The sequence below is a fragment of the Scyliorhinus canicula genome, chromosome 24 (assembly GCF_902713615.1).
Source record: "Scyliorhinus canicula chromosome 24, sScyCan1.1, whole genome shotgun sequence".
NCBI classification, from domain to species: Eukaryota; Metazoa; Chordata; class Chondrichthyes; order Carcharhiniformes; family Scyliorhinidae; genus Scyliorhinus; species Scyliorhinus canicula.
The window spans coordinates 6,486,238-6,500,845 of NC_052169.1; the positions used below are offsets into that span (position 1 = coordinate 6,486,238).

Below are 14,608 nucleotides of genomic sequence, written 5' to 3' on the forward strand. Positions count from 1 at the left end.
ACAGCTGTTCAGGGCATCTCACAGGAGATGGATTAGGGGCGTGGCAATCTGGTGGCGACAGGTACCCACCAAATACTGGCCCCCACATGGGCATCTTTAATATGTGGTTTTTATATTTAAAGCATTGCTTAAAGCCGGCTGAACGATGCATTTGAGGATTCTCAGAAAATGGCAGTTTCTCCCAATAATTTTTCTTCATAATGTTTATTTATAATTCGGATAATATTTATATGACTTTTTGTTTTAATATCCAAACTTTTAGGTATTTGCATGGTTGTGTTTGTTTTTGGGAAGTCCTTAACTGTGGAGTGTTCGACAAAGCTTTGCTTGGGGGGGGGGGGGGGGGGGAATGGAATTGAGAACGGAAAGAAAAGGAATTTAAGCATTGCATCATCCTCTACTATCAATCATTTCACGAGATAGATGGGTGTGCGTTTTTTTTTTAACATGGTAACTTACAAACCTTTCTGTGTGGGGACCTTGGTACAGATATCATCATTGTCCTGGAAGTCCCCAATTTCTGGACTTGGGTACGGTAACAATTTGGGAAAAATGTTATTAATGTACAGCAGGATATGCAAGTAAATTAATAAGTACAGAGAAATCGAGAATACCAAATTGTCAAAGACCCTGTTTGCCGGTCTCCCGGTGACCCCCTAAGGTTGTCAGACTCCAGTTTGAGAACTCGTGACTTGTATTCTGCTGGTCTTGAGTGTATTTCACTGTAATGATTGGCCTTGTGGTGTATCTACAACCTAGCTCGAATGTTTTGCCTCGGCATCCAAGGACTAAACAGCCAAGGCACTGCTAAACTTTCCCCAGTTGAAGGGAGGGCACTGCATTGATTACTGGGAAAGTGGATCCTCGGAGTGGGCTGTCAGTGGTCAGGTTACATGGTCAAACAGTAGAAAATCGATTGGCGAGATGGGATAGTGCTTAAAGCGATCAATGTTTTTAGTACCACAAGAGCATCAATAAAAGGGAACTGGGGTTTGTCGTTTGTAAATTCAGCACAATTACTGGTTTAAAATAGCTCATAATGACAGGCTGCCTCGCTAACTCATTTTGTAGATAATGGTTGCACATCAAATTTTATTTGTCACATCTGTTATGTTTATTTGGCAAGACTCAATCCTAAAGTGGGTATGGGATAACAAGCCATGGTAGAACTAGATAAAGCATTGAGCATTGCAGGAGGTAAACAAGATTGACAGCATAAAAGAAGGTTATCAGTTTCAGCATTGTCATGCCTTTTGAGCAGGCATTTTTAAACATGGATCTGATTCATATATTATTGTGGGGGGAATAAGGAGGAGGTGAAGAAAGTTAAAGCAGTTTTTTTGGAAGTGCTATTCGAATTTGTTCACTACCTTGCTTGACTTAAATTATTGTATGTCAAAAATAAAATATAGTTGACCACTGAGAGTAAATGTTTGCCAAGTAGAGTTCTCAGCCTTTTACTCCACAACCTTCAAATACTTAAGCAATGCATGTGACAGCCATGGATCCATATCCAAAAATCCATTCTTTCTTGGATTTCAGAAGAGTTGGATACCGAAAAAAATGTGCTGACTGCATTCAATGCCAGACCTACTTTTTCTACTGTTTTCAAGCAGATTTTCATCATTGAGTAAGGGTTTACGATAGGACAGACTTGCAGTGCCTTATTTTATTGTGTTTGACACCTGCTTTTGTATTATTTTGGAAAAAAGTATATCTGTGGAGTTGCTGTGCCGCTTTAATGCTGTGAGCTATTTGAAAGCCTGTAACACAGCTCAGCTGTGTTCTGCAATGCATGCACTGGAATAGAAGGCCTGGATTGCCACATTTAGTTTGTTGATCCGACAAGATGATTGTTAAACAATGATTTAATAATCTTTTTATTATTGTCACAAGTAGGCTTAACATTGACACTGCAAAGAAATTACTGTGAAAAGCCCCTAGTCGCCGCACTCCGATGCCAGTTTGGGTACACGGAGGGAGAATTCAGAATGTCCAATTCACCTAACAAGCAGGTCTTTTGAGAGTTGTGGGAGGAAACCAGAGCTCCCGGAGGAATCCCACGCAGACATGGGGAGAACATGCAGACTCCACACAGACAGTGACCCAAGCGGGAATCGAACTGGGACCCTGGCGCTGTGAAGCACCAGTGCTAACCACTGTGTTACCATGCCACCCAGATTTCATGGGTCTGTAACCCTATTTGTTCATTTGCACCAAAGAGCGCAGTCAAACAGTGAATATCTTTGAAGTTCAGTTGCTTTTGTTATGTAGGAAAATGCACGAGCCATTCTGCAGACTGCAATATCCTACAAACTGCACTGAATTGCATAACCAGTTGGTGTTATTGTCGATATTGTTTGAAGAAAAGAATAACACAGGTGGATGGGCTTCGCTTTAATGTCCCATCCAAAGGATAGTGCCTCAAACAATGCAACACTCCTGCAAGTGCTATGTTGAAATGCCAACTTGGAAGAAATGTTCCCTCTAAGCTATACTGATGCATGGCTGTTCAGCAATCAGGAATGTGCCACACAGGGAACAAACAGGCCTAGCACAAGCAAAGATCTCTTCAAGGGACTATCCAGCCCAACAATCTGGCTGCACACATCAAACAGAAATTAAGAGGGAACATTGCTCAGAAGCATTAAATAAAATCCCCTTTAGTCAGTTGCATTTCACTGAAGTGCCACTATGCAATCCTGCTTTACAGATCATACATATGTCACACGGCTGAAATATAAATGGTAGTCAAAGTGCAGCATGTTCTAATATTAAATAGTTCAGGGAAAACAGGGCAGGTAACTGAAAATTAACTGGTTTCTTGCTGCAAGAGCAGTTGGAAAAATTCAAAACATTTTCAAAACAACTTTAACAGTGCCACACCAGGTTGCTTTAAAGGTTGTTAAAACATTTTATCTTTCATTGTTTGGGAGACTTGGTTCTTCAATGCAAGGACCTCCTTCCCTTTGTTATAATCTTTATTTTATTGCTTCAGACGGATCTTAATTATGAACATATTGTGCAATTTTTTCCAATGTCTTTTATGAAATTGTTCCAGGAAAATCCAAGACACACATCAGTGGAAAAACACGGGAAACAGTGAAATCGCAGCGATCTGCCCTGGCTTCACAGAGGGTCATAAAACAGGTATAATAAAACACCGGTTGATTTCTATTATGCTTCAGAATACTAAAAGGGAATTTAGTTGTTTCTAATATACTATGTAATATATTAATCTTATGCCTGTGCGCACTTTCTGTTGTTTATTCCCCATTATAGATGACTGTGTCTGCATATATAAGCCTGTCTCTCTATGATACACCCTCATTCTCGTTGTGTTATAAGAGAAGTTATAGTGTGAAAGGTTTACATGGTTAGTCTCCATGATAATTATGGGGATTTACATTTATAACACAATTGTTCAAATAAGGACTGAGTGCATGGCTTTAAAGTTGGTACTGAATGAGGTGTGCAAGCTCTGGAATAACCTTCATCTTTTAAAAAAAAAAGAAAATATGCATTTATATAATGTAATTTGTAGCCTCAAAGTGCTTTACAGCGAATTATTTTGATTGCCTAATTTTTGACATTATTTGAGTAACTAAATGTCATAATACTGACCTGCAAATAGCAATGAGATGATCACCAAATAATTAGGGGCGGGATTCTGTGATCCTGAGGCTAAGTGTTGACGCCGTCGGAAACGCTGTCGCGTTTCTCGAAGGCGTCAACACGGCCTCAGGATCAGCAATTCTGGCCCCTACAGGGGGCCAGCATGGCACTGGAGTGATTCACGCTGCTCCAGCTGCTGATCCCGGCGTCAACTGGGCACCGCGGGGTCCGCGCATGCACAGTGGCACCGGCGCCAACGCGCACATGCGCAGTGGCTTCCTTCAGTGTGCCGACCCTGACATATTTCTCTGAAATACGATGACAATTCATTTATGCCTGTGTCACCTAACGCAATAACAACATGGGCAGGACTACCGGGGCCAGCGCGGAAGAAAGGAGGCTGCCAGCCAGAGAGTGCGGCCTGCCGATCGGTGGGCCCCGATCGCGGGCCAGGCCACAATGGAGGCCCCCCACGGGTTGGACTGGGGAGAACTGACCTGTTCTTCATATGGCGCCATGTAAGTTTTTTAAATTCACCTGAGAGGGCAGATGGGTTTAATAACTAATTTGAAAGACAGTGCTCCCTCAGAATTGCTCAAGACCATGAAATGGGACCCACAACCTTCAGAAGCATAGGTGGGTGGGTGGTGGCGGTGAAATGAGTAATTTGGAGACCCAAGGTCTGGGGATCCGTGTTTGAATTCAATTTAAAAAATCAGGAAGAAAAATCCCACCTGATTCCCCTTTAGGGAAGGAAATCTGCCACCTTACCTGGCCTGCATGTGGCTTCAGATCCACAAAATGCGGTTGATTATGAAATGGCCTCCTGCCACTCGGTTCAAGGGCATTGGGATGGGCAATAAATGCTGGCCCACATCCTATAAATGAATTAACTGTAAAAAAAAACTGTAGTTTTTCTACTCTTGACAATAATTTATAATCTCTCATTCATTATTCCAGTGAATTTTCATTTCCAGGGTTGATATCTTAGAAGTGGCATCCAGAATTACAGAATTTCCTGAAATACACCATCTGTTGTCTCACTCATTACTTCCTTCCTTTTTGATTCAATTCCTCTATTATTAAAAAACGCAGCTTTCCATTTGTCTTTTTAATTACCTGCGCTCCCCCTTTAAAGAAAGGTGAGTTGGCAATGGCGAAGTCTGGGGAAAATCTGGCTGACTGCACTGTGGATATCTGCCAAGTCCACAGAAATTGGCACGGGAGACAACAGACGAATGAGAAACAGGACAAACAGGGCATACAGAACAGTTACTTCTATTTAGTAATGTACAGATCCAATCAATTTAATTTGTAGTGACATTATTACCAATTTTTATGCAAGCCAGAAGTAAGCCAAACACCTCTTGTTGCTGGGCTCTGGGAGAGTGCTGACTATGTGGAAACTTGCAATGGTAGATTTTCATCTTTATCGTGAGGCCAAATTGGAGATGGGAAAGTCCTGTGGGGGGGGGGCTTGAACATGGATCCACCGTTAGGTTCTATTTGATAATGTGATCCTTCCTGCCAGAATTTCCTCTTTTCAGGACGACACCTGAATAGAATTGGGTGCTAATTCTTCATTTGACTCGGTATGGTTGAAATAATTAAGTATTGTTGAGTTGATGAGCCTTATTATACAAGGAATAGTTTTTCCTTTCCTTTCAGGTTAACCGTGTGGTGCACTTTTAAAAGAAAAAGTTAAAATACCCAATTAAGGGGCAATTTAGCATGGCCAATCCACCTACCCTGCACATCTTTGGGCTGTGGGAGCAAGACCCACACAGACACTGGGAGAATGTGCAAACTTCACACGGACAGTGACCCGGGGCCGGGATCGAACCTGGGTCCTTGGCGCTGTGAGTCAGCAGTGCTAACCATTGCGTCACCGTGTCGCCACGTGTGTGGTGCGGTTTATGACTGAAGTTATACAGAAGATATGAGATCAGCTGCAGGTGTGAAACTGAATACAAGATGTTTGCAAATGGCAATTTTCCAGTCCAAAGGACTCTCTCCTAGATTTTTGTCATCAAACGAAGATCTGTTGTTTCTGACTAGGCTGTGATGTGGTAGCCTGCATTTGATTTGGCAATCTTGTTTCACTCAGTTGGTGCTTCATTTTGCACATTCATACTTGTAATTGGATTTGGCAGTGGTCATTTTAGAAAAATTTGACAGTTTTTGTCTGGAAGCTGGAGAGGATCATGGTCCATATGGATTAGACTTCTGCCGTAAGTTCATCATATATGCTTTAAAACCATGCTAGTGCCATATAGTTTCAATCATATAGTGACGTACAATTGAATTGTACTTGTCAAATTTAGATTTCAAAGCTATATTTGTTAAATGCATGGTCTGGGATGACACTAAATTATGCAGATTAGAGGGTCCGATCTTTAGGACCGAGATAGCTCATCTCAACTGTGGCCTGTTTGAGTGCTGCATTTGAACTTGCTTAACCCTCTGTCTAAGGAGAATCTCTTTCATTTGCAGTAGTAATGGTGGGGCAATTTTAGGGGAATAATTATGAGCATTGTCAAAGAAGATTTTTCATTTTGGCAGCAGTATATTGGTGTCAGTTTAGTGATGTGTGCCTTTTATTATGAAGCGTTGTACGTTTAAGGATTTGCCATGGAATGTCATCTTGATGTTTCTGCTTCAAGCATGTAAAATAGAAGTGACTATTGCGAGCCCTGCTACTGACAGTTATTATATATGGACACTGGAGGGTGCTCTTGTTTTCTATCTTCATACTTTGGAAGTGACATATATTGATGGGAGATGAGCATTGTCTTAAGCAAGGACGGTGTAAATGTCAGTCACAAACATGCAAACTGAATTTTGTGGATGAATTTCCTTGCTTTAATTATTTGCTACAGATTGTATTGTGAACGATTACCATTGAGTGATGGGGTGCAAGCGGAGGATGCTGTTTCAGTTCCATCTTGTATAACAGTGGGCCTTGCTATCTGGCATCATCAAAGATTATGCATTGTGATCAATAACAGTGAAGCTTAATGCATAACATTTCACAGCTGAGTAAGTGCAGAACATTATGCAGGACATTTTAATACTTGGTTTCCCGTTGTCACAAATAATTAGCCCTGCAATCTGCTGACCTTTTCCACACAACGAGTTTTATATTGCACTTTTACAATCTACATATTTAAATAGTTTGAAACTTACATATTTAAATAGTTTGAACGCTGTCAGTCCCACTTCAGGCACGGCAGTGAGGGTGACTGAGGCAAATTACAGTTCCCATCTGCTGTCCCCGCTGAGGTTGATGAACTCTGGACAATTTGGAGATTGAACTTGGGGAACTGCTGGCTTACATGGGGAGTGTCTTTACTCATTGGGCCATACCTTGACATTCTAATCTTTTCATTGTCCTGTTGAGGCATTTTCTCAAAGTGTTGGCATGAGTTAAGCTTGGTGTTGTCAGTATTGCACCATTAATTCACTCCTTATATTCCATTGCTCAGAGATAAACAGCATTAAACATTTAGACGTTGTGTAATCCTGCTCTCAAAACAGACAGAACACTGCTTATTATTTGTTACCTGACCCTCAACTCAACATTTTCATAATTGATTGGACGTGAAAAATACAATAATACATTGTAATCTATACTGTCTCATATATTTCCTCTACTGCATAAAAACTATCTATATTAAACCAGTTTAATTTGACATGGTCTCTCTCTGTCAATAAAATGGTCAAATTTGGACAGTTCATATTAAATTGGGATGTTATATTTTAGTTAAAAATCAATACAAGTTGATTGTTTTGTGCACAACCAAACACTGCAGCATTAAAAATGTAGAAACAGAGTTATCTCCACTGTACGGCAGCAGAAGCTTTTTGTGATGAGGTGGGTATCTGGAAAATCAAACCTCCTTGTGTTAATTTTCTCAATTTCTCTTGAATATGCTGATTACCTGTTGGTTCAACAGGCACCGGTGTCTTTACAGTATCTCAAGTGGCCGTTCTTAATATCTAGTGTGAGGGAATGAGAATTGCCAAGTGATTTGAACTTTGGGCGTGGCATTTGAGTCTCTTCTGTCCTCACAGTATACTACAGCTGAGAATTGCTGGAAAACAATAAGGGGCAAGCTATTAAATTCAGGAACACCAAGGCATCTCTATTGCCTAGTTAAGTATAAACTAAGTATTAAACCTGGAAACTCCGTATTAGGTATATCTCAGTGAATTAGCAATGGGGTTGGGAGCGGGAGCAGAAGAAGCAAGAATTGGTTCTAAAGCAATCCAATGTGTCATAGTTTAATTGTATTTCCTTCCGAATAGTTGTTGAGTGAAATGTAAACCTCCTGATAAGTTGTTTGACAAGTGACATGAATGTATTCCTCCTTTAAAACTCTCTGGGTGTTCAAGTCCACTTGGTTCCAGGAAATCATTTTGTTTGTGCAGAGACTTCGGAATCACTTCTAATGCAGTGTTGTGGCTAGGCTGACTTGTAATTGCAACGATACATGATCCGGAAATAGAAATGGCTTTTAATCGTGCGATACTTCAATGTTGTGCCAATGTGCCTCTTGTATGAGAGTTGTCACTAAACTTTCAGGAATGGGTAATGATCGATGTGGAAATATTTTTAAATCTGATCTGATTTGATTTATTGTCACATGTACCGAGGTACAGTGAAAAGTATTATTCTGCGTACAGAACAATCATTCCAGCTGTTGTAAAACATCAAATGGACAGTGTAACTTCAAATATTTGTGTTATGAGAGAGTAGTGCAGCCATATCGTTCTGAGCTAAAGTACTGAAAGCTACAAGCCAGCTAGTGGCGGTGGAAACTATCTGAGATGATGACTATTAACTAGGTTCTCAATGAGGATTTTGTTGAGGTATAATGTTGGGTGTAGGGCAGTCACCCAGGATGTGCTCCTGCCTAATAATGTACACAGTTCTTGGTGTCTGCTTTGGTATTAAGCTGCTTGCAAGAGGACACCATAGCCTCAGGGGAACACACAACTGTTGCCGTTAATGTTCCGTGACTGGATCATTTTTCTACCATTGTAAAAGCATATTTGTTCATAGAGCAGGACCTGAAACAGTTGGCTGAATTGTAAAATTGCAGCCTGTGCCCAAAATGAAAAAGAAGCAAATGACCCAAATTAGAAATTAAGGCCAGGTGAGGGGAGAGAATGGCAGATAAAACCTCAAATCAAGAGTGGGAATAGAGAAAAACTTGGCTGTACTGGGAACTGTAGGTCAGTGCGTGAAGCTGTTACAAGACATGAAGTGAGCCATGTTTAAAATTGTTGGGCATATTATTGGAGGACATTGTGATAATTGTTGGAGACCATCTATGAAAATGTTTGGAGATAAAATATTGGTGTAACCTGAAATAGGCAGTCGGAGAGTTGATATATTGTGGAAATAAGTTTCACTTTTATCTTATGTTTACACATATTCTGCCCCATATACTTTAAATAGCAGATGATAAAAATTATTCGCACAAACTGTTAACGGGCAACCAGTGACTTCCCACAAGATCACAAGGGCAATGCTGGTTAATAAACCTCTATAGCAGGTCTGGATGTAATAAGACAATAATGGATGCATTGGCTTGATCCTTGCTAAACCCTCGCTGTGTTCTTGGCTGCCTATTGATTTTTAACTGCAGCATATTATATTCTAATCTCTTTTAATAATTTATGTTTTTAAAAAAAATCTCCAGCAAAGTTTACCATTTTTGACTAGAATGTGATTTCATATTACATTATAGTAAACAATGTCATGTAACTCACTTCGTATCCCTTTCTTGAAATTCAATGCGATAGCGGAATAAAATTTGTTTCTAAATGTGTATCTACACCCCACCCCCCCCACCCCCACTAAAAGTGGACTTGCTGTTCCAAAGGCAAAATGTTTTATATCACTTTCTCTTCTTGTGAATAATTGAGTATTTTATGGTGGAAGTACGTAATCAGCCCAATGCAAAAACTAGCTTGATATATTGTTCCCGATGAAGACAACGGAGCTGAATGTTTGGAAGCGAGGGCACAGTTGTGCTCTGTCTGAGGTTGGATGTGTAGACCTCGATACCCCATGGATTTCAATTAGCTTTTGACCAACAGCAAAGAAAAAGACAAAATTGTTGTTGTTCCCCAAATTGCAGGGATTTTGTACTTGCCGTTAAAATCAATAAGGCACATGTGTGAGGTCAGACTTCAAGTAATGCACAGACAGCAGAGCCGATTGCTGGGACTATTGATTGGTGTGAAGAATATCAGTGTGGAGACTGGCGAGGCAGCACTGCAGGAACTGGTTAATGTGTATTGTGAAGTGGCTGATGAAATTCAACGTGGGCAAGTGCGAGGTCTTGCACTTTGGAAAAAAGAATAGAGGCACGGACTATTTTCTAAACGGTGACAAAATTCATAATGCTAAAGTGCAAAGGGACTTGGGAGTCCTAGTCCAGGATTCTCTAAAGGTAAACTTGCAGGTTGAGTCCGTAATTAAGAAAGCAAATGTAATGTTGTCATTTATCTCAAGAGGCTTGGAATATAAAAGCAGGGATGTACTTCTGAGGCTTTATAAAGCACTAGTTAGGCCCCATTTAGAATACTGTGAGCAATTTTGGGCCCCATACCTCAGGAAGGACATACTGGCACTGGAGCGGGTCCAGCGGAGATTCACACGGATGATCCCAGGAATGGTAGGCCTAACATACGATGAACGTCTGAGGATCGTGGGATTATATTCATTGGAGTTTAGGAGGTTGAGGGGAGATCTAATAGAAACGTACAAGATAATGAATGGCTTGGATAGGATGGAAGTAGGGAAGTTGTTTCCATTAGCAGGGGAGACTAGGACGCGGGGGCACAGCCTTAGAATAAAAGGGAGTCACTTTAGAACAGAGATGAGGAGAAATTTTTTCAGCCAGAGAGTGGTAGGTCTGTGGAATTCATTGCCACAGAGGGCGGTGGAGGCCGGGACATTGAGTGTCTTTAAGACAGAAATTGATAAATTCTTGATTTCTCGAGGAATTAAGGGCTATGGGGAGAGAGCGGGTAAATGGAGTTGAAATCAACCATGATTGAATGGTGGAGTGGACTCGATGGGCCGAATGGCCTTACTTCCACTCCTATGTCTTATGGTCTTATGGTAATGGGTATGCAAGGTACCATATCTGAGGCCTAGGATTGTGTTTTAAAATGAAACATGAGGTGCTCTATTTCCCCATATGTTGTTTTTCTAGTGCATAATCTCTTTATTTGAATTTTAGGGATGCTGATAGCTGCTACATTCCTTGAACTCTGCTTTAGATTATAGATATTATATTATCTGCTGTGAGGTGATGGCAACAATAATTTTTGCTATATTCCTGATTGTGTGTTTTCAATTCTGGATAAAAAAAAGTTGCCTCCACACTGGCTGGAGATGAACATCAACAATGCACTGCCATTCCCGCAATTGCCCTGCATCTGGATCACCATGACCCTTGCATGCAGCTGATGGAGGGTAAAATACTGCTTTTTAGCTTTGCAGCCAGATTCCACTCTCAAAGCTGGACTGCCTCTACTTTGAGTGGCAGTTATTGAACTGTGACAAACGAGTGGTGTCAGGTCTAGCTGGTGGTTTGGGACTGAAGATGACCTTTCCATTAGCCAACTGGTACTACAGTCTGTGCAGTTGGATAGGGTTACACTCAAATGATTTCCTCCTGGTAAACTGATTTTTTATTAGCGTCCACATCTCTACAAACTAAGGACTAATTTTCATCTATTGTACAATAGTGATTTCAGAGTCTGTCAGAAGCAAGTCTTACTTTGGGTAGGAGAATTTTTAAAAATTTCCTCTTTGCAGTCCCGGATACCAAATGCATCCAGGTCGGGACAGTCTATCCCAGATGTCAGCTGTGCTGTCGCCAATCTTGCTCAAGATTAACAGCGCAAGAGGAAAGATATCATTTTCTGATCAGAACTGAGCATTGTACAAGGGCTGCCAACTTTGTGTGACCCGAGGCTTCTGGTGTGCACCATGGAGTAAGTGGTCATACAAAAGGCAGCTCCTGCCCAAGGTTACAGAAAAGAGCTCTTTTTTTAAGCAATACGGGGTGGAATTTTGATGAAAAGGCATAGGTGAATGTTGGAGGAGTACTTCCCCCAGGAATGGTATGTTTCTTGGTTACCAGACCCGCAGAAACAATGAAAGATTTGGCTGAAGCTACAGCAGAGACAAAAGCCTCTTCCAGCATGCAGGCGGGGGAAGGGCAAGTTTAAAGGCCTCAAGCTGACTTGAGGGCCTTTATGAAAGCTGAATTCTAGCAGCAGAGGGTACAACTGTGAAAAGATCTCACCAAGGCCATTGAAGAAGCGGTGACGGCTGACTTCCGGTGACAGCGGGCGGGAGGCAGCCGCGCGTTGGAGGGCTCCCGTTCGGGAACAGCACTGTCGGGGATTGACGCCCGGTCCTAGGGGCAGCGAAGGTGGTGAAGGCCAGGAGAAAGTACAGGGAGGGAAGGGATATGTCGCGGTCCAGTAAGAAAACGGCTGTGAAAACAGCTGAAAGCTCGTCAGGGAGTCGAAAGGTCACCGCGGGGTCACCAACGAAAATGGAGGCTGGAGCATCGGGGAGGCCGCATTGCTTACGGCTGAAGAAATAACTAAGGTAATGGCTGCAGAATTCGAAAGGCAGTTTACAAAATACATGGAGACAATGAGGAAGGAGATGAGGGAGGTTTTGAGTGTGCTGGTGGAGGAGGCAATTTCCCCGGTGGCGACGGCGGTGGCGAGTGCAGTGTCAGAGGTGCTGGAGCAAGGGGAGGCACTGAAGGAAGTGGAGGAGACATTATTGCAGCACGGTGATCAACTTACCTCGATGGGGAAGGAGATGCGGAAGGTGATGGAGATTAACAAGGAATGCGAGGAAAAATGGAAGACCTGGAAAATAGGTCCAGGCGACAGAATTTGAGGATTGTGGGGCTGCCCGAAGGAGTTGAAGGGCCGAGACCGACTGAGTATTTTTTTTTTTAAATTTAGAGTACCCAATTATTTTTTCCAATTAAGGGGCAGTTTAGCGTGGCCAATCCACCTATCCTGCACATCTTTTTGGGTTGTGGGGGTGAAACCCACGCAGACACGGGGAGAATGTGCAAACTCCACACGGACAGTGACCCAGAGCCGGGATTCGAACCCGGGTCCTCAGCGCCGTAGGCAGCAATGCTAACCACTGTGCCACCGTGCTGCCTCTCAATTGAGTATTTTGCCGCGATGCTGGCGAAACTATTGGGGGAGGGGGAGGGTCCCTCCCGATATGAACTGGATCGGGCTCATCGGTCGTGGAGGCCTGTACCAAAGGCGAGTGAGTCGCCAAGTGTAGTGACTCTGTGCTTCCGTAGGTACAGTGTGAAAGAGAAGGTCCTGTGCTGGGCCAGGCAGAAGCGGGTGATGCAGTGGGCTGGAGCTGGTATACGTGTATACCAGGACTTTACGATGGAGCTGGCGAGGAGGTGGGCTGCTTTCAACCGGGTGAAGAGGGCACTGTACATTAGCAAGGTGCAGTGCGGCATTGTATATCCAGCGAAGCTGAGGGTGACTTACAAGCTCATGGACTTTTATTTTGGAACGGCGGAGGCAGCGGAGGAGTTTGCGAAGGCAGAAGGACTGTGGCAGAACTGAGAAATGACCATGTGCCGATGTAACCTCATGACTGTATTTTCTCTTTTTTTGTTTGTTTGTTTCACTGCGTGCGGGTGTAGGGCTACAGGAGCCAATGTTGTATATATTTGGACAAGGGAAGTGATGGGACTTTCACTCGAAGTGAGGGCTCTTTGGGTTGTAGGTGGATCTGTGGGTTTTGTGAACTAAAAGGGGAATTTTTGGGCTGTCCTAGGGTCGGGCAAGGGGGAAAGGGACCTGGGTGGGGGCCTCCACGCTGGCCGGTCTATGCCGGCCAGTGAACGGGAGTGAGGTGGGGGAAGGGGCTGCGGCCATCGGAGCCTGGCAGAACAGGGTCCGAGTGGTCTAGCCGGGGTGGAAAGTTGGAGGGGAAGGAACCGAGGTTGGGGGAAGGAGTTTTACAAGAGGTAGTGGACGGGAGGAGTTGGGAAGGAGCAGGGCGGGGGGGGGGTGTTACAACTCTTGGGTATCATGTACGGTACTCTTTCAGAGGTTGGACGGCGTTGAGTGTGGGGAGGGGGGGGAGTGGACTCTATGGTGACTATGAGCGGTCCCGGACTCCTTTTTTCTTTTTCTCCTTTGCTTTTTGTTTCCACCGTGGGAGGGGTTGTTTTATTGGATACATATATTGACGGGTGGGCCGTTGTTTGGGGTGGTGGGAGGATGGGATCGTTGTTATTGTTAAGGGGATTGATTTTGTATTTGTTACCATTTACTGTTTGTGGGTGGGGTGTAAATTTTGGAGGAAAATGCAAAAATGGAGAATGAAAACATTAACAAAAACTTTGTGTGACCCAACGACTTTCCTTCACCTGATGCAGGCTGGGCAGCATGGTGGCGCAGTGGTTAGCATGGTGTCGAGGACCCGGGTCAGATCCCGGCCCCGGGTCATAGTCTGAGTGGAGCTTTCACACTCTCCCCATATCTGCGTGGGTCTCACCCCATGACCCAAAAAAAAAGATGTACAGGGTAGGTGAATTGGCCACGCTAAATTACCCCTTGATTGAAAAAAAAAGAATTGGTTACTCTAAATTTATTTTAAAAAGCTGATGCAGGCTGCTTTCAGTTATCGCCCTGAAGTTTAAGCTTGCAAGCTGTAATCGGCGGTAAAGGTGTTACTGAGAAGTCAAATAATCTGCTATTTGAATTACTATATTAAATAGTTGAGGCTCTTCATATTGTGTGTTTCTGATCAAACTACCCCTATATATTGAGAGCTACATCAGAACAGTGAGGTCGACAAATAATGGATTGCACACCAATCGACATTAACTTCAATGATTATTTTGTGTGACTCTTGACCAGACTCAATTGCATAGTAACTGTGTGATGCACAAAA

At 42.9% G+C, this 14,608-nt stretch overlaps 1 protein-coding gene across 2 annotated transcripts in view; it reads left to right on the plus strand.

Annotated features, from left to right (window-relative positions):
• Positions 1–14,608, plus strand: part of scaper (S-phase cyclin A-associated protein in the ER) — a 347,711-nt gene that overhangs the window by 22,460 nt on the left and 310,643 nt on the right. For both annotated transcript variants that reach the window (XM_038784220.1, XM_038784221.1), the window contains exon 3: positions 3,062–3,150. In XM_038784220.1, the coding sequence (XP_038640148.1) occupies positions 3,062–3,150 (89 nt within the window). The remainder of the gene's footprint in view (positions 1–3,061; positions 3,151–14,608) is intronic.